A 27,515-nucleotide genomic window follows, 5' to 3' on the forward strand; every position below is an offset into this window, starting at 1 on the left:
TACTAACTCTAATACTAATAGCTCTATAATTCTACTAACTCTAAGACTAATAGCTCTAAGCAACACTAAATTAAAAACACAAACAATGGCATTGATAACACTAAAAACATCCCCACTGTTTCAATCATTCAATCACACGCTGATCCTCAATACAGAATTCCAACTCTGTTTATTGAAGGAATAAACAACACAACATGCATCCCTCAGATAGTGAAACAACTGAGGGCTTATTTCCTGGGCATTCAATTTAAAGACATTAAACGACTTCCCAACAGAAGAATAATGATAAAATGTACAGAACTACATGAATTTGCACACATTTTGGCCCACTGGTCCAAGGATGCCTTTGGAGTAAAACTGAGAAGTCCTTCACCCATGAAGGCTTCTGGAACTGGAAAAAGGTGACCACATCACTGAAGTCCCATGATAACTCTGCAGGACAGAAGTTTGCCATGCAAGCTTGGGCAGAGTTTAAATTGCAGAAAACAAAGGGTGCAAGGATCCAACATGCTCTCGATGCAAGCCATGCTGAAACTGTGGAGGAAAACCGACATTATATGAAAGCCGTGATAGATGCACTGCTCTACACAGCCTGCCAGAATAAAGCTCAGAGAGGTCACAGGGAAGGTAGTCAGTCAGATAACAGGGGCAATTTCCTGAAACTTCTTGACATGATTTCCAGGTATGATGAAATCGTGAAGAAGAAGCTGAGTGGTCCTGCCAATGCCAAGTACACGCACCATGATATCCAAAACGAACTGCTTGACATCATAGTTGGAATGATCAGAAAGGATATCAGCAAAGACATCATGGAAGCTGAGAATTTTGCTCTAATGGTGGATGAAACAAAGGATGTGAGCAAACAAGGTCCATTGTGGTAAGGTACCTCCACCAACAGAGCCTTCACAAGGAGTTCCTGGACTTCACAGTAAGGCTTCTACGTTTACACGTGTACACGATGAAGGTTACTGTTTGTGGTGTATCCGTTTAGGATATTACAAAACGTTTAATTGCTTAGGTCCTGCACTAAGTGTGAGCCAGTTGGTAACGTCATTAATTAATAAACATACGATAGCTATCATTTGTGACAAAATATTTTCCCTACAGTCCCAGACAGTTTTTGCTGTTTTTTACGATTTACTCACATTTGCCATATTGGCTCCTCGGATAACCTGCACCGAGTGGTGGATAAGATTGTACAAAATATTTCTGCAAAAAGAATTATGCCATAAATCGTTTTCTAAATGGCAAATGCAAAGTGTTGTTGTCTTATACCCAAACATCACTCAAAACACACTTCAGTAAAGATCCCTGACAGCGCACGCATGCATCCGTAAACATGGTCAAATCACGTGCAAACAATCTTGTAATTGTTGTCTGGTATGAATGTGAAAATTGCCACTCGCTCACACCCAAACCAGCCAACGGAAGTGGTACAAAATGGATTCTGCTAGTTCTAGGCCTGCAACCGCCAAGCGTTCAAAAGTATGGGACCATTTTGAACGTGAAAATAACAACAAAGTGAAGTGTAAGTTATGTTTCACTCACCTTTCATTTTCTGGAGGTTCAACAGGAACAATGCTAAACCACCTTAAGCATAAACATAAGTCAATCTACTGTGAAGAAACAAAAGTTCAAACTAAAATCAACGCAAATAAAGCACCTGTATTATCAAAGGATAGGTGGAATAGCTGCACACAAAAGTTAGCTTTATTGTGTGCCGTGGACTTGCATCCGTTATCAATCTGTGAAGGACCCGGTTTCCGGGCGTTTTGTGGAGAACTAAATCCCAGTTACACTGTACCTTTGAAACAAACGGTCACAAATCATCTGAAGAAAATATTTGCTACTGAGAAAGAGTTACTCATCAATGATATCCTGAATCACTGCACAAGTATTGCCATGACGTCTGATCTATGGACAAGCCAGGCAACTGAAGCGTACATAACAGTTACGGGGCACTATCTTGATTCGAACTGGACACTGCACAATGTTGTTTTAACCACAAGAGAAGTCACAGACAGACATACTAGAGAAAATCTGGCTAATGAACTGAGGTCAATCACGTCAGAATTTCACATACCACTGAACAAAATTACGGCACTCATAACAGACAATGCCAGCAACATGACATTGTGCTGCAACAATCTTGGCTAGCTGAGTGTGAAATGTTTCGCACACACGCTACAGCTCTGCATCAGATCTGCATTTGATAAAGTCAGATCAATTAACCACGCTATTGGCAGCCAAAAACTAGTAACTTTTTTTCGAAAATCCGTGTTAGCTTCCAATGAGCTCACCCAACGTCAAAAGCAGATGGGATTACCGCACCACAGTTTGATCATAGACTGTGCAACATGGTGGAATAGCACGTACGAGATGTTTGACAGACTTATAGAACAGAGACTTGCTGTATATGCAGTCTTGCACAGTAATGTTGTGAAGGACTCTCAAGCAAAGGTTCTTGACATTACTGATAAAGACTGGGAGGTCATTCAAGATATTGTTCCAGTTCTTCAGCCTTTATACATAGCCACAAGGGGTCTTTGCTCAGAACAATATCCAACCCTCTCTGGGGTGATGCCGATCGTGTACAGTCTGTTGGAGATCCATTTAAAGACCAAAGACTCAGATTCCAATGTGGTTAAAAACTTCAAAGTTGAAATCTCACAAGATCTGAAAAGACGTTTCAACACAGAAACTGAAGACATGTGCAAAAACATTAGAATGATGTGTTCTTTCATGGATCCCCGATACAAAGAATTGCCATTTTTGACACCAGCTCAGCGAGATGTAGTTCACCGAGAAATCATTTGTTACTGTCAAAAACTGGCACAGTCTGAATCACAAGTCACTGGAGTAGCAGCTGACAGGTCTGTTCCTCAACATCAGTCAGCAGAGGTGAATTCAAGTACCAAACCAGGCAGCAAACTATCACAAGACGACATGGCTTATTTCTTGGGTGATTTTTATGAACAAGACTGTTCTGTTGTTGTTCCTGAATCCCCCGAGGCTGAATTAGAACTCCTCTACCTGGAGCAAAAGCCAATCCCATGCAAAGAATCTCCGTTTGCCTGTTGGCGAAATGAACAATCATCGTATCCAACGATGTCTAAACTGGCCCGAACACTGCTCTCCATTCCAGGCACCTCTGTACCGTCCGAGCGGGTATTTTCCTGTGCTGGTGGTGAGTTCTTTATTTCTTTTATAAAACATTCACACTATATCACACATGTGGTTCATCATGATTATAGATATATACCGCTATCCGACATATCAGAATATGTTCTATTGTAAATACTTAAATGTTTCTATTATATGTTTATGCCAGGAACTGTTACAAAATTGAGATCGTCTCTTGATCCCGACACAGTGGACATGTTGATTTTTTTTAAACAAACGATTAAAGCCAAAACAATGCCAAGAGTGTGGATCATGTCTCCATAAAACTTGAGGCTTCAGCTCCCGATACAGCTACCAATCTCCCTGTCCGCATCAAGCAAGAGCCAATGGATGTCAGTGTTGCACACTCCAGTGATGTTCCGGCTCTCCCTACTCTTGGAGGAGTCACTGACTTGGAGTGGGAGTGGGCCCAAAATCCAACATATATATGTTTTCTATTGCACGTTGTACCTTTCATATTCACTTCAATTAATGCATTGATGTTTTTGTAAACTTGTGTGGAAATAAGAACAATTTTCCGACATCATGTTTTTGTCGTTGTCTGTATGTGTCTGAGCATGCGCACTCCTGGTACTTGGGTTTTTCCCATTTTCAGTACACAGTTCAGAGTGATAATATTTTATCATTTGTATGGTGCAACGTAACTAAGATAATGTAATGACACAATAAGATTGGCAGTAACAGAGTGAGGTAAAATGTTAAAACAAAACACGTGACACACCTGCAATTAATTTTCATTTTATTCATATTTCAAATGTGGCCAATATATTCACTGAACACAACACCAACATCAATTCCGTGTACACGAATAGTTTCGTGTATTGAGTGACATGTAAAGGTTTACAGAAATTAGTAAACGTAGAAGCCTTACTTCACAGCTGCTGAGGGTCTGGATGCAGATTCATTGCTCAAGAAAATCATGGAGACTTTGGCTAAATGTGGTATTGACCATAATGCCTGCATTGGCCAGTGCTATGATGGAGCTGCAGTCATGTCAGGGCACATCAGTGACATACAAGAGATTCAGGAGAGAGGTGTCTCAGGCTATGTATGTCCACTGCTATGCACACATGCTCAACATTGTGCTAGTTGATTGTGTGCACAACGTCCAGGCTGCAGCAGAGTTCTTTGTGACAATTCAGAAGCTGTACAAATTCTTCTCTACATTGGTTGGGCATGAAGAATTCATAATCACATCTAGTACTGGCCAAAGAGATGAACCAATACCAGATGCCAGGAGACATACCTTCTATCCCATCATAGACAGGGTGCTCAACGAGCTGAATAGAAGATTCTCCTCTGATGCCTGCAGTGTTCTGATGGGTGCAACTGCATTGAATCCCAAACACTCCACATTTCTGGACAAGCAAGCACTCTTAGGAATGGCAGCAAACTATGGTGTGGCAGAGGATGACCTTGCAGTGGAGGTCCACCAGTTGAACTGGCTAATTGCCAGGAAGATAGACTAGGGGCAGGAAATATCCAGACCATTGGAGCTTGCAACCATGCTGGAGCCATACAAGGATGCCTTCATGGATCTCCACAAATTTGTATGCATTGCTGTGACTCTGCCTGTCACTTCAGCTGCCTGTGAGAGAACTTTCTCATGTCTGAAGCTTCTGAAGACATACTTGCGCAACAGCAGTGGTAACAACCACACCAGCAACCTTGCTGTCATATCAGTAAACTCCAGGAAGGCAAAACAACTCGATATTGATACTGTTATAGACACATTTGCTGCCAATCACCAGAACAGGTGCATTGTTTTGAAGTAATATTGACTATAAACACAACATGATGATAGATAGTTAGCCTGATAGTGACCTTACTTTTCCTCAGAGTGTATTAACTTCACATGGTATAATTCGTTTCTGTTATGTAAACTGTGTCTTTATGTTATATTTCTTTTGATTTGTAGCGTTACTCTTAATGGTATATTAAATGTTCAATCTAAGCTAATCTTGATTTTATTTATTATTATGTATTACCTTGGGTGGGGCCCAGCATGGCCAAGCGCTTTAAGGCATTCGACTCGTAATCCGAGGGTCTCAGGTTCGCATCCCCGTCACGCCAAACATGTTCCCCTTTCAACTGTGGGGGCGTTATAATGTGACGGTAAATCTCACTATTCGTTGGTAAAAAAGTAGCCCAAGAGTTGGCGGTGGGTGGTGATGACTAGCTGCCTTCCCTCTAGTCTTACACTGCAAAATTAGGGAGGGTTAGCAGAGATAGTCCTCGAGTAGCTTTGTGCGAAATTAAAAAAAAACAACAAAAAAACAAAGAATACCTTGGGTGGAATTTAGATGAGCTTCCTCTTTTACATATACGCGTATTTTCATAAACAAATTATTTCTAATTTGTAATAATGAATTATTAATCAGAGTATGAGTTTCCAGTGAAAACTGCATTGAAAACGCATTTCAAAATAGCACACCATTCTGAAATGTACCTTGATATTTACATTATTATAATTTACCATCTATACTTCATATTGATGGCACTTTGGGAAGCCCCTCCACAGTTTACCTCAACATTATGTAATTACACAACCATTATTATATAAATCAGTAAATATATCATATTTGCCTTGAATTGGATTAAAATTTTGATTTCTTAAACCATGTTGTTTAAAACAAACTTAAGTATGAAAATAACATCTTTTAAGACTCAAATTAATTTTATGGAATTTCCTAACAAATATACTTCAACTGAGAAAAAAGTACAGGGGATAGGTGTTTTAGGATGTAACAATAGTACTAAATTTATTTTAAGTTGTCTATAAGCAATTCACCCCAACCATACAAATGAAACTAACTTTATCGATAACACATGTTTTTATCACATTTGAACCCATCATGTTTAGATTTATCATGGCAAGCAATATGCACCAGTTCAAGGTTAGCAGAAGTAAACAGTAATGAGTAAAAGTAGTCTGAATTTATGACTGACTTCACAGGAAGGTCTCTAATAGCATTCACAACTGCTGGAATGATAGTACGGGATCTTTCAATCCTAAAAGAAATGATCAAGAAATTAACTTATAGTTATCACATATAATAATAATAATTATAGAGGTTTTTTAAAAAAAAAGCTGACAATTTACAATAGTTTTAATGCATAAACCATTACATAGGGTGCATTATTAAAAATCTAGAAATTCTGTGTCAAATGAAAGAAAATAACATTTTCTAAGTACCAAGAAATATTCAACATATTTTTATTCATCAGGGCATTTACTGTTTTAAACATTCTTTGAGTAAAATTAATTACCTGTGATCAAGATTCCAAGTACTGAAAAGTTTACGATGCTCACTACTAAGATATGGATTAAGTGTATGAGCTTTATCACATTTAGAGGCATTGTACCGTCCTTGACAAGAAAATGTGCCTTCTTCGGTACACAAAGCTTTTAATTCTCCACGAACAAACAGATGGCCATTGTAATTATCTCTTTTCAGTAAGTTTTTTAAATCAATGAGCAGATCAATCAGCAACATCTCTGGAAGGTTCCTTCTTTGTAATTCTACTTTGGTCTGAAGGGAAAAAAAGTAATATTTAATTTTAAAAAATTTGACTACTATGGTCTGTTACTTTATTATATCTAGCTAAGACATGAAAACAAATACAAATCAGAAGGCTGGAAAATATTTATAAATATTAATACCACTGTCATATTGCAAATATTTTGATGTTATCATTCCACCAATATAAATAGTACAATCAGTAAAAATGAAGACTATCTTGCTTATAAGTTAAATATATATATGATGAAATATAAAAATCGTTGCTTCTCTTATTGCAAGATTCTTCAAAATTGAAAATTTTTCAAAAGACTATGAAATATAAGAATGAGCCAAGTTTCTATCCAAAAACAATGTCATTCACAACACCCTGATGCAATAAATTATATACATATTTTACAATTCTTTTTTCAAAAATTCTGATCAACTTCAAGCAAAACACCCAAAGTAATTCTCTCAACTAATTATTTAGTGAATTAGTCAGACCATTATTGAAAACAAATTGTCAAAAACCTGTACATGAAGAAGTACAAGAAAAATCAACTTTGGCTGCAATAGTTTAAATTTTGCACCAATGACAATAATTATTTTTTCACACTATTTACAATGAATATTTTTCATTACAAAACAGCATCATGTAACTTAACCTTAACTTCAACCACAAAAATAAACCTAATTGAATCATTATGTAAACATGGGTTAAAAAAATAAAATCAGCCTAAACTGCATTCTTAAAGATTATATTTTACGCCTTTCAGGACAGTAATAAATTCACTTATACAAACACCAAAAAAAACAAATCTTTTGTATCACATATCACATTACATCATCTGCAGATTAAATTCAATTATACCCACATTTGAACGAAAACGTGAATTTTAAATAAAAAATATCTTATTAGAATCAAAAAGCTTTATTCATGCATGGTAAAGACTTGAAAAATTTTAATGATAAATGTGTTTGTATGTTGAGGGCAAAAGTTGGAAGTGGATCACGTTCAGAAGTATTCTAATTTTTAGGCCTATTTTAATGCATGAACAATGTTTGATGAAAACTGAGGAGGGTTGCAGGCAAGACTAGGAAAAATAATGAAAAAAGGCAGTTTAACGACCATGTAATAAATTTCTGTTATTTACACTTTTTGGACTCAACTAGAGTTTTTATATTTATGTCAAAACTATTTGTATAACTATTCATTATCTTTAACCAAAAACTCAATTCCTGTTGGAGAAACAGTAAATCTATTGACATTTACAGGTATAAGGGGCTCTTATATGAGTGTTATCTGCCTAATCTGTTGGCTCTCAAAATTTCTTAACAAGATACTAACAGGTACGAAGTTAGTGTGTTTTAATTTGAGGGGAAAAATATAATACTTGTAAACCTTATAGCTTCGAATATCTCAGCAGATATTAATATATAACTAATTTATTTTTGTTAATGACAAACTTCATTCTTGCAGCTTATTTGTTACATAAATTTAATGTATAGCTCAATGAAACACATTTACATATTATAGACTTACAAGTTTTTTTTTTTACATTTTACCTTATAATAGTAACTTCTGATTCTATGTTCGGCATTGCCTTTCATGTATTCTTTCTTAGATATATATCTCTCATCTAAACCTGAAAGCACAATACACAAGTTGATCATTAACAAATTAAACAAATGAAGCTGATGATACTGTCGATTATAATTATTAAATCTAAAATGTAATACAAATCCTAATTGCTGAATAAATTGAAGTAATAACATTTTTAATATGTACATTTTCTGAAAAAACTTAGACAATAATCTCAAAGTGAACAGAAAACAGCAATTCTTGTTCATTCATGATTATGTTTAAATCTAATTTTTTGTTACTTGGAATAAACATCATGAAGATATTTTCTTCTGGAAACTTTAACTTGCTCTGGTGGTTACATTTAGAATTTTTAGAAATTATGAAAGAAATAAATATTAAAATGGCCACATTGAAATCTGACAGCATTCACATCACTTGATATAAGAAAAAAACAAGATAAAAGCATTATGTGAGTTGGTGTCCATTACTCTGTACTTGAATAAAGTATCAGTAACACAAACTCGCAAAACATAAATAATTTACTCCAAAACTCCTCCTCATGTGTTTGACAATAACCATATTTTAATTTCTTTAAGGCCAAGATTCTAGAAAGAGAAAGTAACATTAACAGGAAAAGACTAATGATGTAATATTTATAAAAAAAACTGAGCAAGTAATGTTTAATACTCATTCACACTACAGGTTACACAACAACTTCTAAACTTCTATCCTTAAACCCCCACAATTTCCTCACCTTTTGTGTGACTGTATGTCAACATTTTATTTGAATAATCCTTCTCTCTGAATTCGAAAAAACATATTTAACTTTTGTGAACCTGATGATGACCAAAGAAGGTCGAAACGTTATTTGCTCCTTTACGTAACAAATTTTCTCAACCCAAAGAAATCGTTTTTAAATATATGTATACACACATTTTTCTCTACAAGTGGGATTTCTCGACATCACTGATTTTTAACAAAATTCTTCCTATACATTTATTAGAGATATAATAATAATTGTTTAACTCAATCATGACTTGCTTGTTGACTCTTCAACTTGCAAAGAATTAGGTTAGCATACAATCCAGTTAAGTTATAGTTCAAACACCATATTGTGGGCTCACTCCAAGTATATTTTTAAGTTTGATTTTCTTAATTTCTACATACATTATTTCACCGAAATTCAACTTGTTAACTTAAATATTATCTATAACCTTTAAAATAATGTTATTACACTGTCAAAACAAGTTTTTACATTATCTTACCTGTACATTATGATGTAATTATGACATCATTTTGATTGCACTCACATGCTCTAATTACTCTTGACAGTTTTTTAAATTTTACTGGCACGTTATCTCCATATGATGAAGTTAGATAGGCCTAATGAAGCACTGAGTTACAGAAATAATGTTTGCTCTGTATTTAATAAAAGTATCTTTCACTGTACTCTTCATGCTGACATGTCACTAAGCTGGTTCATGATGATATGGTTCTTATGTGTATTTAGATATACAGAAATCTGTCAAATAGTTATATAAAAAGGGAACTTGAATATACTTATTCAAGGAGTTTATACACAAATCAAGCTAAAGTGTCTTTAAACCTTCCATTTAGATTTAGATTTATTTTCTTCAATTAAGGAAAAGACTTGTGGTGTAACTTGTACTAGTTCCACGATAATAAGATGAAGCAAAGGTACAAAAGAAAAGCATTCTGAGGTCTAAATATTATTCAAGTACTGTTTAACATGCATTTGCTGACTGTCAGGTGATGGTGTCTCTGAACATATTTAAGATCATTGCAAATGCAGAGAATGTGACACTAATTAGAATAAAGGACCCTTCAGATTTGACAAAAGAAGCTAGTTTTAAATATCCATCAAAATGCAACAGAAATTTTAATAATAATTTAAGGTGTTTTAAAGTTTAAATTTAAGTAACCTAAATTTTTTAATGACATCATGTTGTCTTGATGCTATTCTTATGTTTAATTTTTGGACTGACCTTCAAACCATTCCACATGCTCCTTCCTTAAATCAGCAAACTTCTCTTCATCTGGCACTATTATCTTTTCAATTATTTTCTGGAGTTGTTGGAGTAAATGTACTTTTTCTTCAACAAATTCATCTGCTTCTATGAATATCCTTTTATTCTTGGTTATTACAGTTGCAATGGTGTCTAAGGCTTCTTTAACTCGTTGTGGTAAATCTGTATAGATTTTCTATGCATAAAACCTTAACTTATCTTGATAATTCACATTGAGCCAATCCAATAATTTTATTTCGATAACTTCATGTATTTATACATCCAAATTAAAAAATATATATATACATATACATGTATATCAAAAAATTCTCTATACAGTTTTAGATATGTGATATTTGACAGTTAAATTTTCCCAAACTGAATTTTTTTCTTATAGATATTTTTTTTTTACTGATCAGATAAGCTTTTTCTATTTGGTACTGCCCTCCAACCTTTCATAACACATGTCACAAGCCTTCTGTAACCTGCCCATCTGTTGGAATCAGAGATCTCAACAGGTCTCATGCAAATAAACATGCATCATTTCTTCACCAACAGGAGATCACCACCCTTATATAACATGTGCAACTCCATATATGCACCACTACTGAACCATTGCTTTGAAATTTGGCAGAAGACGTAAGCACTGAATGATTGTGAGAAGGAGAGTGGGAAGTGTGTATAGAGGGATGAACCTATTGGAAATACAAATATAAGTTCAGGAAAAGTATAACTTTTGATGTGGTGCTACCCTTTCAGCAAAAGATTAGCTAGAATTTCACATTGAGAAAGAAGAGGGTCCAGTGTGAGAGAAGAACAGATGTACCCCCAGGTGGGGAATAACAGAAGAGGGATGAAAGGGAACAATTTTAACCAAAGTAACTAAGGAAATTATGACTGAACAGGCCAGTAAAGTATTAGCAGAAGGACTTTATACAGTGATATGGGTAAGGGATAGGATGATAAACAGAAGGGAACTTGTTTGACCAAAATTGGTTGAATACATCTATAAACAAATCTCAAGGATGATGAATAGGGGACTAAAATAAAGGTAACTGGTGATTGAGAGAGGTGGCAAATCGTCAATATGATAGGAACCCCACAAATTGCAAAGTCAACTGTGATGGATGTCAAATATATATTTAAAATGCATGTAATTTATACTGTTAAACCATTATTGTGAAATTTCTGCCTATTCACTAAAGTCACAGAAGTTTCATAAGAATCAACAATGTTCTAGATACACTACTGGCCAAAATCCTAAGGCCAATGAGCATAAAGAAAAAATATGCATTTTGCACTGTTAGACTCAACCACTTATTTGAGTAGAGCTTCGAAAGATGAAAATAAGAAAAGAGAAAATAAAAATAAAAAACTTTTTTAGCATTTAATAGAGAAAATGTGAACACTATGAAATTAGCCTAAATACTAGTTGGTCAAAAGTTTAAGACCATAACAAAAAAAATTCTTAAACAGGGTAGGAAACGCTCAACAATAGGTCTCAGTAGTAAGTTGCACGGCCGTCATTGCAAATAACTACAAGCATCAGCTTTGGCATGGTTGATATAAACGTTTGCAGAAGGCTGGCTGGAATGTTATTCCAAGTGGTGAAGATGGCTTCACTAAGATCATGAACTGTTTGGAATTGACGTCCATTTCTATAGACTTCCCTCGCCATCCACCCCCAAACATTTTCAGTGGGGTTCAGTTCAGGCAAACACTCTGGATGGTCCAAAAGAATAACGTTATTTGCCATGAAAAAGTCCTTTGTCCTGTGGGCATTGTGCATTGTAGCATTGTCCTGCTGAAAGATCCAGTCATTTCCACACAAGTGAGGGCCTTCAGTCAATAAGGATGCCCTCTCCAACATACCAATGTAGCCAACCACTTGAAATTCTCATTTCATATTCCTAAGGGTCTTTTAAGAAATTTGCAACAGCAGTTTTACTATGCTCAATCTCACCAGCGATGGCAGGTTGAGAAAGATCTTGCTTTTGCAGCTTGACAATTCTGCCACATTCAAACTCTGTCAACTTTTTAGCCTTTGCCATGTTTTTACCCAAGGTAACACAGATGTCAGTGAAAGATGTTGACAATGCTAATGCTTGAACACAAATGACTAATTTTCATTACGTGTTTACTGATTAACGCTTCGTTTCAGTATGGTCTTAAACTTTTGACCAGCTAGTATTTAGGTTAATTTCACAGTGTTTGCATTTTCCCTATTAAATGCTAAAAATGTTTTATTTTTAATTTTCCCTTTTCTTATTTTCATCTTTCAAAGCTCTACTCAAATAAGTGGTTGAGTCTAACAACGAAAAATGCATATTTTTTCTTTATGCCCATTGGCCTTAAGATTTTGGCCAGCAGTGTATGTAGGTAAATCCCAATATTGTTGTACAAGCTAAAATTTCTAAAACCTGGTTTAACATTTATAAAAGGCAACCAATGCAATGCACCAAGAAAGGGTATGTATTATTGATTTGTTACAGCTGGTATACTATAAACCTTAGAGGCTACAACTATTATTTATGCTTATCAGTTGGGAACTTCAAATGTTGACCAGAAACATTTATAGGTTCTGAACATTACAAACCATTTAACATCAGTGAATTAATATCGAACATTAATATCTTTACAAAGACATTATATAGATGTGATCAGCAAAGAGGTAGCTATTTCCACATTAAATGTACTGTACCATTGTGAGCTCAGAAGTAATTCGCTTATTGTGAATCATCACTAAAATATACAGTATGAGACCAAGTAGAAGACTCAATAATGTTTGTAAAACTTTCATATGTGAATCATTATTTGTAATAATCATTATAAATTGTATTATTTGTATATTAAAATATATTCGTATTGAGAAAGAAATTATGTGTATCAATCTTGTTGGCAAATATCATAAATTTAATACATATCAACATTTAATTCACTCTTAATATAAATTTGAATTTAACTCAGTTTTAGACTATTCGAAATCATATTATGTAAGGGGCCACTCCATTAGGTGAGCCTTGTCTGGTAAGGAAAGATTATCTACCACGAGGTTGAAAGCACACAGTACATAATATGCCATCAAACACATATGATGATAGTGGACCTAAAAGAGAAGATACAAGGTGAAAAAACCCAGGGATCTTGATACCCAAACCCAAGCTCTGAAAGAATGTATCCATGAACAGGTGTAAATCTGGCCACAGAGGAGGAAGCTGGATGCCCACCAAAATATTAGCCTTATCTAACCACCATCATAGATCATCCATAATGTAGGAAAGAAGGGTGATGGGAGAACAAACAGGATCCCAAGCAAGGTTCAATTGATTATGAAGAGCCCACTGAAAGGATCATGAGTCCAACTGATCGGTATGAGAGGAGTCATTAAAGGTCACATCCCCAACAGCAATAAAGTGAAGGAGCAGATTCGGCATTCCAAACAGCCAGTTCCATAGAACAAAGCCAGAGAGAAGAAAGAAAGTTGGGCCAACTGTAATGGATGTTGAAAAAAATATTAATATGAATGAGGTACCAGGTAGGATGAAGGAAGGAATTCTCCAATCTGACCAATCTGCCAATTAAAAAATCTTGAGAATGTACTGAGTATCTACAGGATGACTCTTGTTCAGAATGAGTGGGAAGAAGTCATTCATCCATGTAAAAATGAAAGTGCATATATAGGGCATGAAGCTATAGATGGAATATTCACACCACCCAGAAAAAAACGAAATACATCACCAATGCCAGACCAAAGGGTAGGGCATAAAATTGTTATACTACCCTACAATAGACAAACTGAAATAAAGATGAGAATGTTCTGAGGTGGGAAGATGCACAAAAGTATTGAAAATGTTCATCTTGATTATGCAAAGACCCAGAGGAAAAGCCCTTCAATTCCATAGTGAATCATGGGGTGTTAAAGTATTGAGAGGGACAAAACAGGTCAATAAACAGCAACCAGTCTCTGGTCTTTTGGGGAACCACAAACAGGTAAGAGTAATCCCTTCTCAAACTGCATGTGGCAGGTTTGATACCCTGTTGTGAAAGGACATTTTGTATTGACTCAGAAGGACATTTGTAAAACAAAGGATTCTGAGGAGGAAGAGAGGAAGCAGACATGCTTGTTAAGGGAGAAGTAAGAAATTGAATGACAAAACCTTCTGATAATACTTGGTGACTCAAACATAAGACGTGAAAGGGTTACACTGATGAATGAAGTCCATCAGACAAGCTTCCATTGGACCTGAACCCACCAGAACTGTTTCTGGTGCACCATAGGTCATCATGAAAAATGACAAACAGTGGCACCATTGGAAGAAGAAACTGGCAATAGCTAAGAAGAGGAAGGTCAGGAGAAACAAATCTAATGCTCAATTCCAACTGGAACAAATGGGCCACCTAAGAGAAGTGGTGGGCTGTTGTTGGACTGAAGCAACTCTAGGCTACAAAACTGTGTCAAGCACATAATGTCTCAAAAATAGGGCCCTACAAAGGCCCTACAGATATGAAGCCAGGAAATGGGTCTGTGACAACATGTCATCACAACCCAAGAGGTCACAACAACAAAGAAACTACATTTGCAGGATCAGAGCTGAGGATGACAGAAGCTAACAGAGGAAGATGCCCCAAGAAAAAACACTCAGGGTTCCCTTGAAAAGTCTCAGACAGGAGGTTGTATTGAGAAAATGAACCGTAACATAGTCATCATGATAAGATGAAGATAGAAATATTGGACTCCTATTAAGCAAACAGGAGATTTGGTACCTGCTCCCCATGCAAGCAGAGTAATGACAGTCCACCCCAGAATAGGAGAGAGCAGACTAATTTGAAGCCCATGGGGAATGAGACTTATGTTCCAACTCAACTGGAAGACAAAACACTCAGTGTGAACCCAAATATCAGGGGATGGGGAAAAATTGAATAAAAATTAAAGGCAGAATCATGTAAAAAAAAAAGCACTTTGGTCATAAGAAACAGTAGCACTAAACAAAAACATCACATACCTAAGAAATAAAATGTGAGAAAGCTGATAAAAGCCAAACAGAATCTTCAAGTAAGTTGGGGTAAAGCATGTCAAACTCAGAGAGGGAAGGACAAAAGATTGAAAACCTAGTCACCATGGACAGGATAGAAAGGCTTTGGTAGAGAGGGACAACAGGAGGAGACAAAGATAGTCCAATATAACACTCAATTTCCTTGTGAATAAATGCTGATAAATTCCTGACAGGTCACCCATTCCCATGGCCTGAAGTATGCATCAGATGAATGAGATAAACTCAAAGTGGTAATGCTAACCTTGGAATTCATGCTTGACATCAAATAAACAAGTGAAAGATTTGGTGGCAAAATACAAATAAGTGCTTTCAAGACAAAGGTAAAAATTTCTTGACCATAAATGTAATAAAGTGCAAGTTAAACTAAGGTAAACCACTCTGTAGCAGAACTGGAACAAAAGAAAGATGTCTGAACTCAAGTATTGCCAAACAATAATTGATGATCTGGTATTGGCACATGAAGGAGTCATAGTTCACATGATGGTGGTACTCTCCTATTACAGGAGAGATGACACATGTTGATTTGCATGAGACATATTGGAATCTTTTATTCTAATAGCATGGGGATGCAGAAGGTTTGTTGTATGTATTTAAAAAAAACTTTGCATATAGTAAATAGAAAGAGGTGAATGTGGCCACTGTGTTTGATTCAGTACATAACCAAAATGTCAACAAAATAAAAAAGATATGAGGTTATTTTATATTCTAGCTTCATAATATTAGTAATCTGAGATCCCAATTTGTATGAAACTACAGAGTTAGTATTTTAACATTACAAACAGTGCTGTATTAAACATACCATGTGGCTCACTGAAATCTACACTTGGATGTGTTCTTTTAATATTTACTTTTAAATTAAGAAATTAACTCATATATAATATTAAAGTTTGAATTATAATCTAACAGTCTGATTCCAAACTTACTGACATAAATTCATAAAATAGTACTTCAATAAGATTTTGATTGCAAGTCAAAAAACATGATGGCACGACCTTTTACCTGTGACCCATCATGAATGAGTTGATTGAATATAATCATTTAAAGCTCATCAATTAAACATTTAGCAAACATCACTCATTTCTCAGTTCTATCCTTGAATTTTTATCCAATTTGTCAACAGGAATGATAGCTTTCTATCAGGCTGTTGCAATTAAAATGTTGGAATTTTAAAAGAAAATAGGAAACATGTATGTCTTTTTGTTGTTTAATTTACTAAATCAAAATAAGCTTTTTTAGACTCAATACACTTCTGTCAATGAGTTGTAAGTTTATAAATGTCACCTTTAAAGAACTGAACGTTCTTAGATGCAATGAAGTCTGTAAAAACTATTTCGATTGGCCTTTGATTTGCAAACTTTTTTCCTTTAAAAATAAATTTCATATGTTTAAAGATGGATGATCCATAGGGAAAAGATTGTGTCAATATGGTGGATGAGGTAAAGTTTTATACTGAAGTGCATTTAGTTTTTTGGACAGTTGCATGTGAGGTCAAGCACTGTCATGAAGCAGTATGGGTCTATTGCAAATGACTATCAATGAATGTTTATGTGACAATTTGTAATGCATAATTTCAAGTTCAAAACAGTATTTCTCTGCTGTGATTGTTTCTTGTGGGTTTACAAATGAATAACAAATCACACCTCCTGAAAAACACCAAACACTGGCCATTAGCTTCTTAAGGTGCAGAGCTGGTTTTAGCATATGTTTTGAAGCTTCTTAATAAAGAAGTCACTGTTCAGATTGTTGTTGATAGTTGTAAAGAATCTATTTTTCATCACAGATGACAATTTTTTCGAGAAACAGGTAGTTTTTGTTGTGGGCAAAGAATGAGAAACAAATTTTGTCTTGTTTGGTGGTTTTCAGTTATTTGTGAGGTTCCCATTTATTGAGATTCTTCATTTTAATAATTGCTTCCAGATATCCGGAAACTGTTGTATAAGGAACATTATGTTTATCAGGAAGTTTTCTCATGTTCTGTTGGGTATCTGATTCAAATAAAACCATCAAATCTTCTCCTCATTAATGGGTGTCTGAGGGCAGCCCTGAGGTTCATTTTGAAAGTTTGACTCCACAGAGTGAAATCTCTTAAACTAATGCTGTGCTGTGTGTTCATGATTGATATTATGATCTGCTTCTATCACACTATGAACAAGCTTGAATTCATACAAGAAAATTACAAGAACAGAAATTTTATCCATGGTAACAACAATCAATATAAATATGATTTAGTTTCTGAAATAAGGAAAATAAAGTTAATTTGAAATGAACCAGACAATATACTATATTACTGTGGCAAATTTACAATAATACTTCTCTTTCAGTCATAAAAACTCAAATTTTTAAATTTGCACACAAAAATTTGACATTTCATATGCAAAAGCCTGATATTTCTGCATATCATATGTTATCTTTCCTGGAAAAAAGTTAAGTTTACAATTAGCTAATACACATGTTACATGCCTTATAAACAAAGAAAATTAGTATTACTTGAGCAAACCATAGAGTTCAAACTGATGACTCTGAAAAAACATTAATTTTGAAAAAAACAAAAATTACACCTTAGTTAAGACAATGGCCATCACACAATACCATCTTATAACACAACAGAAACAATCTCAAACTAAATCAAACTGCTTTAACTTTAAATCAACTACAGCTTACAAAAACAAGTTTTATTTCATATTTTCAATAAGTACAGATGTTATCCAAACTCTTTCTTGGTTTTATGTCTGAATTGTGTTAAGTTGTGATTGTGAAAAATAAATAAAATATTCATACTTAATAATAGTATTGACAAAGTGTTGTCTTCAAAACATCTTCTCCTATTCCTGATAAGAAGGGTGAATGGTAACTTGTCATACCTTTTAAATAATTCATTTTGAATGACAAGCACCATCTTCATTCTACCAAATATAGTTTGATGATAGTGTCTCTTAACTTGACCTGTTCTATACTTATATTACTTCTTCCATCTAGATTGCAATTTGGAGAAGGCAACATAGCATAGCAAATGAAAGTTAGCTCTGTTGTTATTATGCAGTTTTCATAAGTATTTCTTAATTAGGTATAAATATAGATTCCTTTTCATATTTTGCTGCACTTATGTAAACTTGTAGAAAAAACACTTACGTAGTTCATATATATACACCATAAGAACTGCAATTACACATATACATAACATATATACACAAAAACAAAGTATGTATATATGGGGACATGAAAAATAACAACTTACAAGTGTGAAGTTCCCCTTCTGTCAGCACTGTTAAACAGGTATAATTTGATCGAGTCTGCAGAAAATCATCATCTGATACTTCAGTACCATCTTGTAAAACAAACTTTACATTGTTGCTGTCAATCTATAGATAATAAAAAATAACAAGATATAGGCCTAATTAACTCAAATTATTTTTTATAATAAAATGAAAAGAAACAAGGTGACATCATATTTATGATCGCTATGCACTCACTGAAATAATCCCATTCAATTAAGTTAAGGTCTATGAATTCACAAATAAATACAAATAAATTTAAACAAACAAAATACCTCATTATCAGATAAACAGTTATAAAAATGTATATACATATAGCAAAGAAGCAATCTTATGAAAAATAAATTTAATTCTAAACTTCCAAAACTTTAAGTTATAACCCTTAATTAATGAAACACTTCCAACTTTCACATTCCAATGCTAATACTTTTCACTAGCAGTCTTTTCAGTCACTAAGAACTGTAAAAGCAAAAACCAAGTTATTTCTTGTAACAGGTGAACTAAAAGTGGTTGTAATTCAAATTAAGCTGCAGTACTTTAAAATGTTTCATATTTCATTTGATTAACTTCTAGAATACTGAAAATACAAGATCAACAGTTTCTACTAATATCTACTAATAAAGAACTTGAAATAGTGTACATTTATTAAGTAACAGAAACAATAGTTTAAACTTAAATAATAAGCTTAATCCTACAGATACAGAAACAATAGGTTAAACTTAAATAATTAGCTTAATCCTACAGATACAGAAACAATAGGTTAAACTTAAATAATTAGCTTAATCCTACAGATACAGAGTTAAATTATGCATTTCAATTAATAAATAATGATATATGTTCTTTATTATTTCATGGCCGAACAAAATATTTTCAACTGTTTACATTAACAGTGATATTATCTATAATTTACATTTTACAAAGGTATATAAAAGTTCAATGACTAGTTTAGAATTACTATATTAATTTAAAGTTTTGAATATGTTTAAATCACAATTACCAATAGTGACAATAATAACTAAACTACTACTTCAAATAAATTTGATAATTTACACTTTCACCAAGAGCCTTGCAACACATTCAGACTGTTACAGCTTGTTATTTTATAAATGGATAGAGTACTTCTCTAGCATGACCATCATGCTGTATTTTATAAATGGATAGAGTACTTCTCTAGCATGACCATCATGCTGTATTTTATAAATGGATAGAGTACTTCTCTAGCATGACCATCATGCTGTATTTTATAAGTGGATAGAGTACTTCTCTAGCATGACCATCATGCTGTATTTTATAAATGGATAGAGTACGTCTCTAGCATGAACATCATGCTGTATTTTATAAATGGATAGAGTACGTCTCTAGCATGACCATCATGCTGTATTTTATAAATGGATAGAGTACTACTCTAGCATGACCATCATGCTGTATTTTATAAATGGATCAAGTACTACACTAGCATGACCATCATGCTGTATTTTATAAATGGATAGAGTACTTCTCTAGCATGACCATCAACTGTAAGCAGGCCTATTCTTAATTCTACACTAAGTTTCACAGTATTTATGATACCTTTATAACTATCAATACGTATGTATACTTTCCCAGTAAGATGACCATGTGGAGTAACCTAACATTCCAAGCCAACCTCACTGAGAAACTACTGGCTATTGATTTGTTTTATTGGAATCCTGAAACCCATATAATTCAGTCATTTACTTAAAATATCCCAAAACACTCCTGATATTATCCTTCTACAGAGCTACATTAACTACTATCTTTCTTTCTTCATTTGTACAACATGAAGATGCTGTTGAGTACAGGAAACAGTAATGCCTACAGGGTAATTAATGCATGAATAGATACAATTTGACAAGGATGACAGCATACCTATTATTTCTTATATTATTACCACCCATATTATAAAAACCCTTCTCATTTCATTTTTTATGAAAACAGTTCATTCAAAATAAATTACAACATAACAAAACTTACATAAAACATTCACTTGTGAAAGCCAACATGCTCTTTGAGATGTAATAATTGTGCTTCTCTTTCTAACATACACTGATCAAAGATCAGATCTATTTCTGAGTAATCGTTAATATTTACTTCTTCAAGTTCATCTGCCCTGTCACCTTCATTAAACACAATGTCAGCCAAAAGATAGGATCTTTTTTCTCTGTTTCTTGAAACTCTTTCTACTCAACACACTACTGTAGCTCTTGGGGGAATATAGAATACTTCCATCACCCTTTTCACTTTTGAAGAATTATTTATTCAGTCAAAAGATTGTTCCTTTAGAGAATAAATCCTGAGATGTACCAAAATGATAAGACTGTACCCAAAAATGTATCACACAATTACTACATGACATATAACCAAAAATGTATCACACAATTACTACATGATATATAACCAAAAATGTATCATACAATTACTACATGATATTAAAGTACTGAATCTTGATAGCTGTAACTGCTGCTTTACAAAAAAGATAATTTGGAGGAATTGGTTCATAAATTGTAGATGGCTTTTAATAATAATAAATACAGGGTCATGCATAGATGTTACAAGTTGAATTATAATATGCTTTTGATGACAATAACATTACAACTGTTACACATGAAAACATTCTTCTTCTTCTGATCAGTTGCTACCAGTCAGATATAAAGGTTGTATCAACATAAATACTGAATACAATTCTAATTAGGTTATAATTTTATTATAGAGGTCACTAGTCAGACCACATTTATTCATTCTTGGAATCTTTATCTTAGGAAAGACATTGAATTGTTGGTAAGGGATACAAAGCTGGTACCTGGAATGAAATCATTCAGGAGAGGTTAACATTCCTGAAAATATTTTGTACTAAAAAAATAAGAGTTACAGGAGATAAAGTTGGGGTGTTTAAAACTGTTGAGAGAATTGAAAATGTTGATGTAACTTTTTTTTCACACTCAGTGGTGAGAATGATAATACTACGGAACACAAATATAAATTTTGGTAGGATAGAAACGGGTTATTTTCAGATGCGGTAGATGCAATACATTTAAGGAACCTTAACCTTATGTTCACAGGTGGAGGTCAAAGTGTGCAAGTCATGAGCTTTGAGTGCCATTTAACATGATATTATACGTGTATAATCAAAAACACCTTAGGTATGAACAAAAAAAGTGGCAAAAGTAATGAACGTGCAACTTAAAGCTATTCTATAGCGTTGATAATAATTTTACAGCAAATATTCATTCATTAGTTAGCTAGGCCTAGTTTATGTTCAATTTGTAGTATATTTGCAGGTGGAAAAAAATATGCAGCCTAGTCAACTAACAAATGACTATTTGCTGTGAAATTCTTATCAATACTACAAGTATAGCTACCAGTTATGCAGCCAATTTTGAGTTAATTCCTTTAAATTGAAAATTCAATCCTTTTTTATTCTTTTTTTTTGGGAGGGCACATCTTTTTTTCACACCAAAGGTATTTTTGATTAGATATCATGACTTTTTATCAATACACATCAACAAACCACAGCAAGTAAAAAAGTGACACTCGGTAGTAACCAACATTAGTTTCAGAATCACAACTCTATTATTCAAAACAAACCTATACTTTACAGAATCAACAAGATTCTTTACAATATATGGTGGTAGTTCTTCTCTCTAAAACAATGTTAATACCTTCCTCTATAGTAAACACCATGGAACCTAGATTAATAGTTTCTTGCCAACACCTGTATGCACTCAGTACAGCAATATCAAGCATCACTGTTTACACTAATTGCTTAAACTAATATCACAACACCAAATACTCTTTAATTGAATTTCATAAAATTCAAAAAATTTGTGTTTAAAAATTGGCATTGAATAATGACTAATCTTTTGAATCTTTTGACAAATTAAGCTAGAAACCACTAATCTGGTTTGCTTGGCCTAACCAATACTTATGTATGTGCATGTCTTTGCACCCCATGTTTTGCTGCTCTAAATTAATTGTCTTTAAGTTGAATGGCAAAAAAAACACTAAAAATGGTCCATATTTGTTCTTAAGTGAAGTTGTAGTAAAACTTTCAGACCAATAGCAAGACTTTTTTTTATAATTGTACACAAAAAATTTGGTCAAATTTGAGTGGCTTTTGTTTAAAAACTTTTCACATCATTAGTAGTTTTCCAAATTTGAATTCTAATTGTAAGTTGTAAAGTTAAAAAAAATTAATAAAAGTTATGTATCTTTTTTCCATCAAATAAAGTTTCCATACATTCAATGCAAAAATAAAGAAACAAATTCAACCAAAACTGGAGCTTTTACATCTCGTGTATTTCTTAATAAACTGCCTTGAAATTGGATATGTGAATTAAAAGTCCAGTAAAGCACATCCATTGAATATATGTAATAATTTGGACTATCAGCCTGAATCACAGAAAGTGAAAAATTACTAAACTATCACTCGAGTTAATAATACATAATTTGTCCTGCAAGTTGTTTTTGGAGCTTGGCACACTACCATGTATATTGATAATGTTAAAGTTATCAATAATTCATTTTGTGCAAATGAAATATGCAAAGTGTATAATGAACAAATGTATTTTTATTCTCTAAGTGAACACCATCTTGCACTCTGACTTGTCAGATCATGAGTTAAACAGATTTTGTGATTTCTTAGAGATATATTAAGTACAAATACCTTTGTAACTCATTTGACATTTTGTATACAACATACTTGTAAATTTTACTAGGAGCTTGTCACATATGTTTATAAATGTTACCAGAAATTACAATCAATACTCCTTCTCTAATACAAAGTTGATTCAAAACACTGGGCCCATGTATATTTATTTAAGAGAAGACTTGAAAAATTGGATGATAAGAGCTGTTGTTTGTTTTTCTTATTGGTTGGAATGGGCTAAATGGACAAACAAGTCTTTTAATGTCTTTAAAGTTTATATTCCCTAAACCAGAGTTTCCCAAATTGTGGGTCAGGACCAACTAGTAGACTTCAATAGATAGTTGTTGGGATAGCAGAAAGACAAATACATTTTTATTCTAAGATTATTTACATGATAAAGATCCTAAAATACTTTATACAAAAAACAACAAAATATATGAACATTAGTACACTTTTCAGAAAAAACAGAACTCAACCCTCCCCCAGTTAAGCATGAGTAACAAAAAACACTGGCTTGCTACTCATGTGGATCATAGATTGAGAAAGTTTAGAAATTCCTACCCTAAATATTCTCGTCATAAAACTAGCATAAGATAACTTGTTCACTAACAGCAGTTCCTTCCCAAAACACTGTGTTATGGGTTTTTTTCAAGGTTCTTCTACAAATAATCTCCTAAAGTATAAAAAACTACCATCATATTTATTGTCACAATATTTCTTTTGGTTGGTTTCTTCTACTCCAAAAGCTAAAAATAATCTCTTTTAAGTGTCCTGAATGAAAAAACATTGCTCTGTAGCTTGATCATGGTAGTAAAGCAGCTATTTAAACAAGAGGTATCTCTGCTTTACAACCAATCGTACAATACTTTGCAGTGAATTCAGTGCTGCCTTGTTTACTACACCTTTTGTACTGTTAATGTAAAACAACGCCTAGATATACATTTTAATCTCATTTATTACCGGGCACAAAATTAATAACATAGCTTGTTTAATTAAATTTCAAATAGAGACAATTCAATTGAGGATAACAAGCCATAGTGCACCTTTCACTGAACTGAAGCTTACATATAAGCCTAAAGATGCTTATATAAATGCTTAAAGTAATGGAGGTCAAGTGAATTTCTTGGGTCTATGATATGAAACAGAAGTCTCAAAATCAAAAACAAACTAAGCATCTACAACATTTGCAACTGTTAACACTTCCTAATTTGTTATATTGGCTGCCTTAACCCATTTAGGGAAATAATCTACAATTAAGACAATACACTAATTGCTGTTGAAAGTTTCAGATTGTGGCTACAAGATATCATGTTATTTTTCCAAAATTTACCCAACTGGTGTCATTTGTGCAGGTACATGTGAATGCTGTATCTGACTCTTCCAAAAGTCGCTTGAACCACAATTCTTAACTTCTTTTTTTTAATTCTGTCCACCAACAGTCATTTGTAACTTTAAATGTCAAACTGTAAAAGAATTGTTTGTTTCAGTTATAACAAGAGATTTCATGGAGATGAAATACAAACCCTATAACCTGCAGAGATGCCAAATATTTCAAATGACTGAGTGTAATGATTGTAGACTGAGCTCTTTCACAATTTTAGTCCTTTTAGATTTGCCAGAAACAAGACAATCTGGTGAACGAGGCCTCTTTTTTCCATCTTGTGAATGATCACATTGATGTTTCTATGCCGCTAGAAAGCGAGAAATACCCATCTACACAAGAGCTGATTGGCTGACAAGCACTGATGACGTAACTATGGATTTCCCTACGTACCCAGTATGGAGAAGCACCGCACTTAAACTATTGGTAGACATCGGAAATACAAATATTTTTTATTATTTCAAGCACAAACATGATTATTGCAAGTAGCCATTTGGACTATGTCTTTTATTTATTATCAAAATTTATTTATATCTCACTGGAAATTTTTTTTCACCCCTTTCAAGCCCTGGGGGAACAATTTATCACTTTATTCTATAGGCCTATATAATATATAATAATTTGGGAGTTGCAACAAGTCGTAATATTTGTCTGTATGAGCATATAGTCATAATGTATACACCAAAATCATAATGATTACGCTCAAATCATAATGGTTGGCATATTTGTACCTGAGCACTTTCAAAAGGTGGACCTTTCTTCTTCAGGGGCAAACTGGGAGCCAATATGCATATGCTAAAGAGAAATCTTGTTTTACCAATCTTTTTGTATGATTGTTACCTGTTATTTGTGTGACAAAGATTGTAAGCATGTGGCATTTTCAAGTAAAAACTGATTTACCAATAAATGTCAGCCATTCAGACTTCTATAAGAGGAACCTGAGTCTAATACTTAACTAAGTTTTCCTTGTGTGTGTGTGAAATAATGAGATTGGCCAAACTTAAAAAAAAAAAAAAACAATTATTATAAAAAAGAAAGAAAATTCAGCATATATATATTTACAGAGACAGAATCATAATACATCTAATGGATTGTATTTAGCTCCACAATTGTTTTTCTTAAGATACACTTCTGTTCAGCAAAATCTGACAACCTCAAAATAACTCTGGGTTCTGTGAATTGAACAAAAGAGTTGGAAGGAGACCTTGATCAGATGTCAGAAACATTGAGGGTAAAACTGATATTCATAAAGAACATGTATATTCCCCACAGAAACAAAAAGGGCAACAGAATGGAATATGCTAATGTGGTTTAGTAACATTTTAAGAGATCATATTAGAGACAAACATAATACATTCAAGACATTTAAACTTACTGGAAGTAATAAAGACTCAGAGGGCTGTTGGAAATCACGTGATATGGTAAAAAGAAAGTGTAAAGGGTGAAAAATGTACATGAAAAAGGCTTGGCTAAGAGAGTTAAATTTAACAATAAGGAATTCTTAAGATATATGATAGGTAAGCAAAATGTTAAGATATAAATTGGGCCTCTTAAAAATGATAGTGGGAAGTTGGTCTTGGAAGATGATGAGATGATAAACTTATATGTTCTCTTCAGCTCCTTTACTATTGCACCTCAATCAGAGCACTTGATGTATGGAAAAAATACTGATGTAAAAGACACCATTTTAAATTCTAAAATTGGAAAAGTTGGGTAACTTCAAAATTTATAAATCCCCCTAGACCAGACAACTTTTATACTAGAGTTTTAAAGGAACTTACAATTTTTACTTGTAAACCACAAGCTATTATTTTAATAGGTCACTGAGTAGTGGAAGAGTATTAAAAGACTGGAAGTTGGCTAATGTTAGTTCAATATTTAAAGGTGATAAACATTGTCCAGGCAATTATGGGCCAGTTAGTCTTGCATCAGTAATTGGAAACATTTTGAGTGTGTGATTAAAGATGCATTGCAAAGAACCAGCATGTATGGGTATTAACACTTTTACTGATAAGCAGAGAACAATGTTTCGACCTTTCTCAGTCATCTTCACTTAACCTGAAGCTTGTGCAGTACACCCATCCCACCAATGGTGATGCCAGAACCAAAATTGATGACAACTACATCATTTTGTGATTGATACCTTCCAGATATGGTCAGAGAAGTCATATCTGTTTATGCCTATCTCCATTTGCCAGAATGAAATTAGTGTCAAATAGATTGAGTGGTGGTTTCCCTCATACCTTCTAATATAAGGCAGGGTCTGTTATTGTTCTAGCCACTTCTGTATGAACCAGGAACTGTTATTTCTCTCCATTGTATTCTGACAGACACATAATCCACCTTTGATAGATCTGAACTGATCACCAAATCACTTGGTGTGAAGCTCTCCATTATATTGCCTAAAGTTAGTGCCCAGGTCCAATTTAGTCTCCATAAATTTTTCAGAGCAGTAGAGAAATTGTTTATCACCCTTTGTTGGGATTCTGCACAGATTGAACTGTTGGGTAAAATCAATAGCCTTATCTAGTTTGCTCTTTGACAAGGTACAGTCATTTTTCTCAAAAGCACAACTCAACAACAACTGTCTTAAAGTCCCAAACTTGTGCTTCACTTAGTATTTGATGCAATCTACGACTGGACCATCTAGATTTAATCACTGATGTCGAAAAAACCCACTTGTATTGAAATAAATATGCAAAAACGGCTCATTTTTGCATATTTATTTCATCTAGATTTAAGATCAGCTATTTTAAAGCCTGCTCTGGAGATCAGACTTTCCAAATATGTAACTGCCTGAAACATCTCGGAATTGATCCACCCCATCCACCCCTGCACCCTTGAATG

General features: G+C 33.8%; 2 protein-coding genes across 2 annotated transcripts in view; one reads left to right on the forward strand and one right to left on the reverse strand.

The window, feature by feature from the left end:
* The first annotated feature begins 452 nt into the window (after positions 1-452).
* Positions 453-3,447, forward strand: LOC143251545 (E3 SUMO-protein ligase ZBED1-like). Its single transcript, XM_076502816.1, has 3 exons — positions 453-877; positions 2,247-3,187; positions 3,332-3,447. Exons 1-3 carry the CDS (start codon positions 453-455, stop codon positions 3,445-3,447), a joined length of 1,482 nt encoding a protein of 493 aa, XP_076358931.1.
* Positions 3,448-4,203: 756 nt separating this feature from the next.
* Positions 4,204-27,515, reverse strand: part of LOC143251546 (DNA fragmentation factor subunit beta-like) — a 31,755-nt gene continuing 8,443 nt past the window's right edge. Inside the window, exons 3-7 of the mRNA XM_076502817.1 lie at positions 18,588-18,711; positions 10,278-10,481; positions 8,253-8,332; positions 6,454-6,716; positions 4,204-6,195 (exon numbers count right to left, since the gene is read on the reverse strand). Coding sequence (XP_076358932.1) covers positions 6,000-6,195; positions 6,454-6,716; positions 8,253-8,332; positions 10,278-10,481; positions 18,588-18,711 — 867 coding nt within the window. The 3' untranslated portion in view covers positions 4,204-5,999. The remainder of the gene's footprint in view (positions 6,196-6,453; positions 6,717-8,252; positions 8,333-10,277; positions 10,482-18,587; positions 18,712-27,515) is intronic.

Source organism: Tachypleus tridentatus, chromosome 6 (genome assembly GCF_004210375.1).
Source record: "Tachypleus tridentatus isolate NWPU-2018 chromosome 6, ASM421037v1, whole genome shotgun sequence".
Classification (NCBI taxonomy): domain Eukaryota; kingdom Metazoa; phylum Arthropoda; class Merostomata; order Xiphosura; family Limulidae; genus Tachypleus; species Tachypleus tridentatus.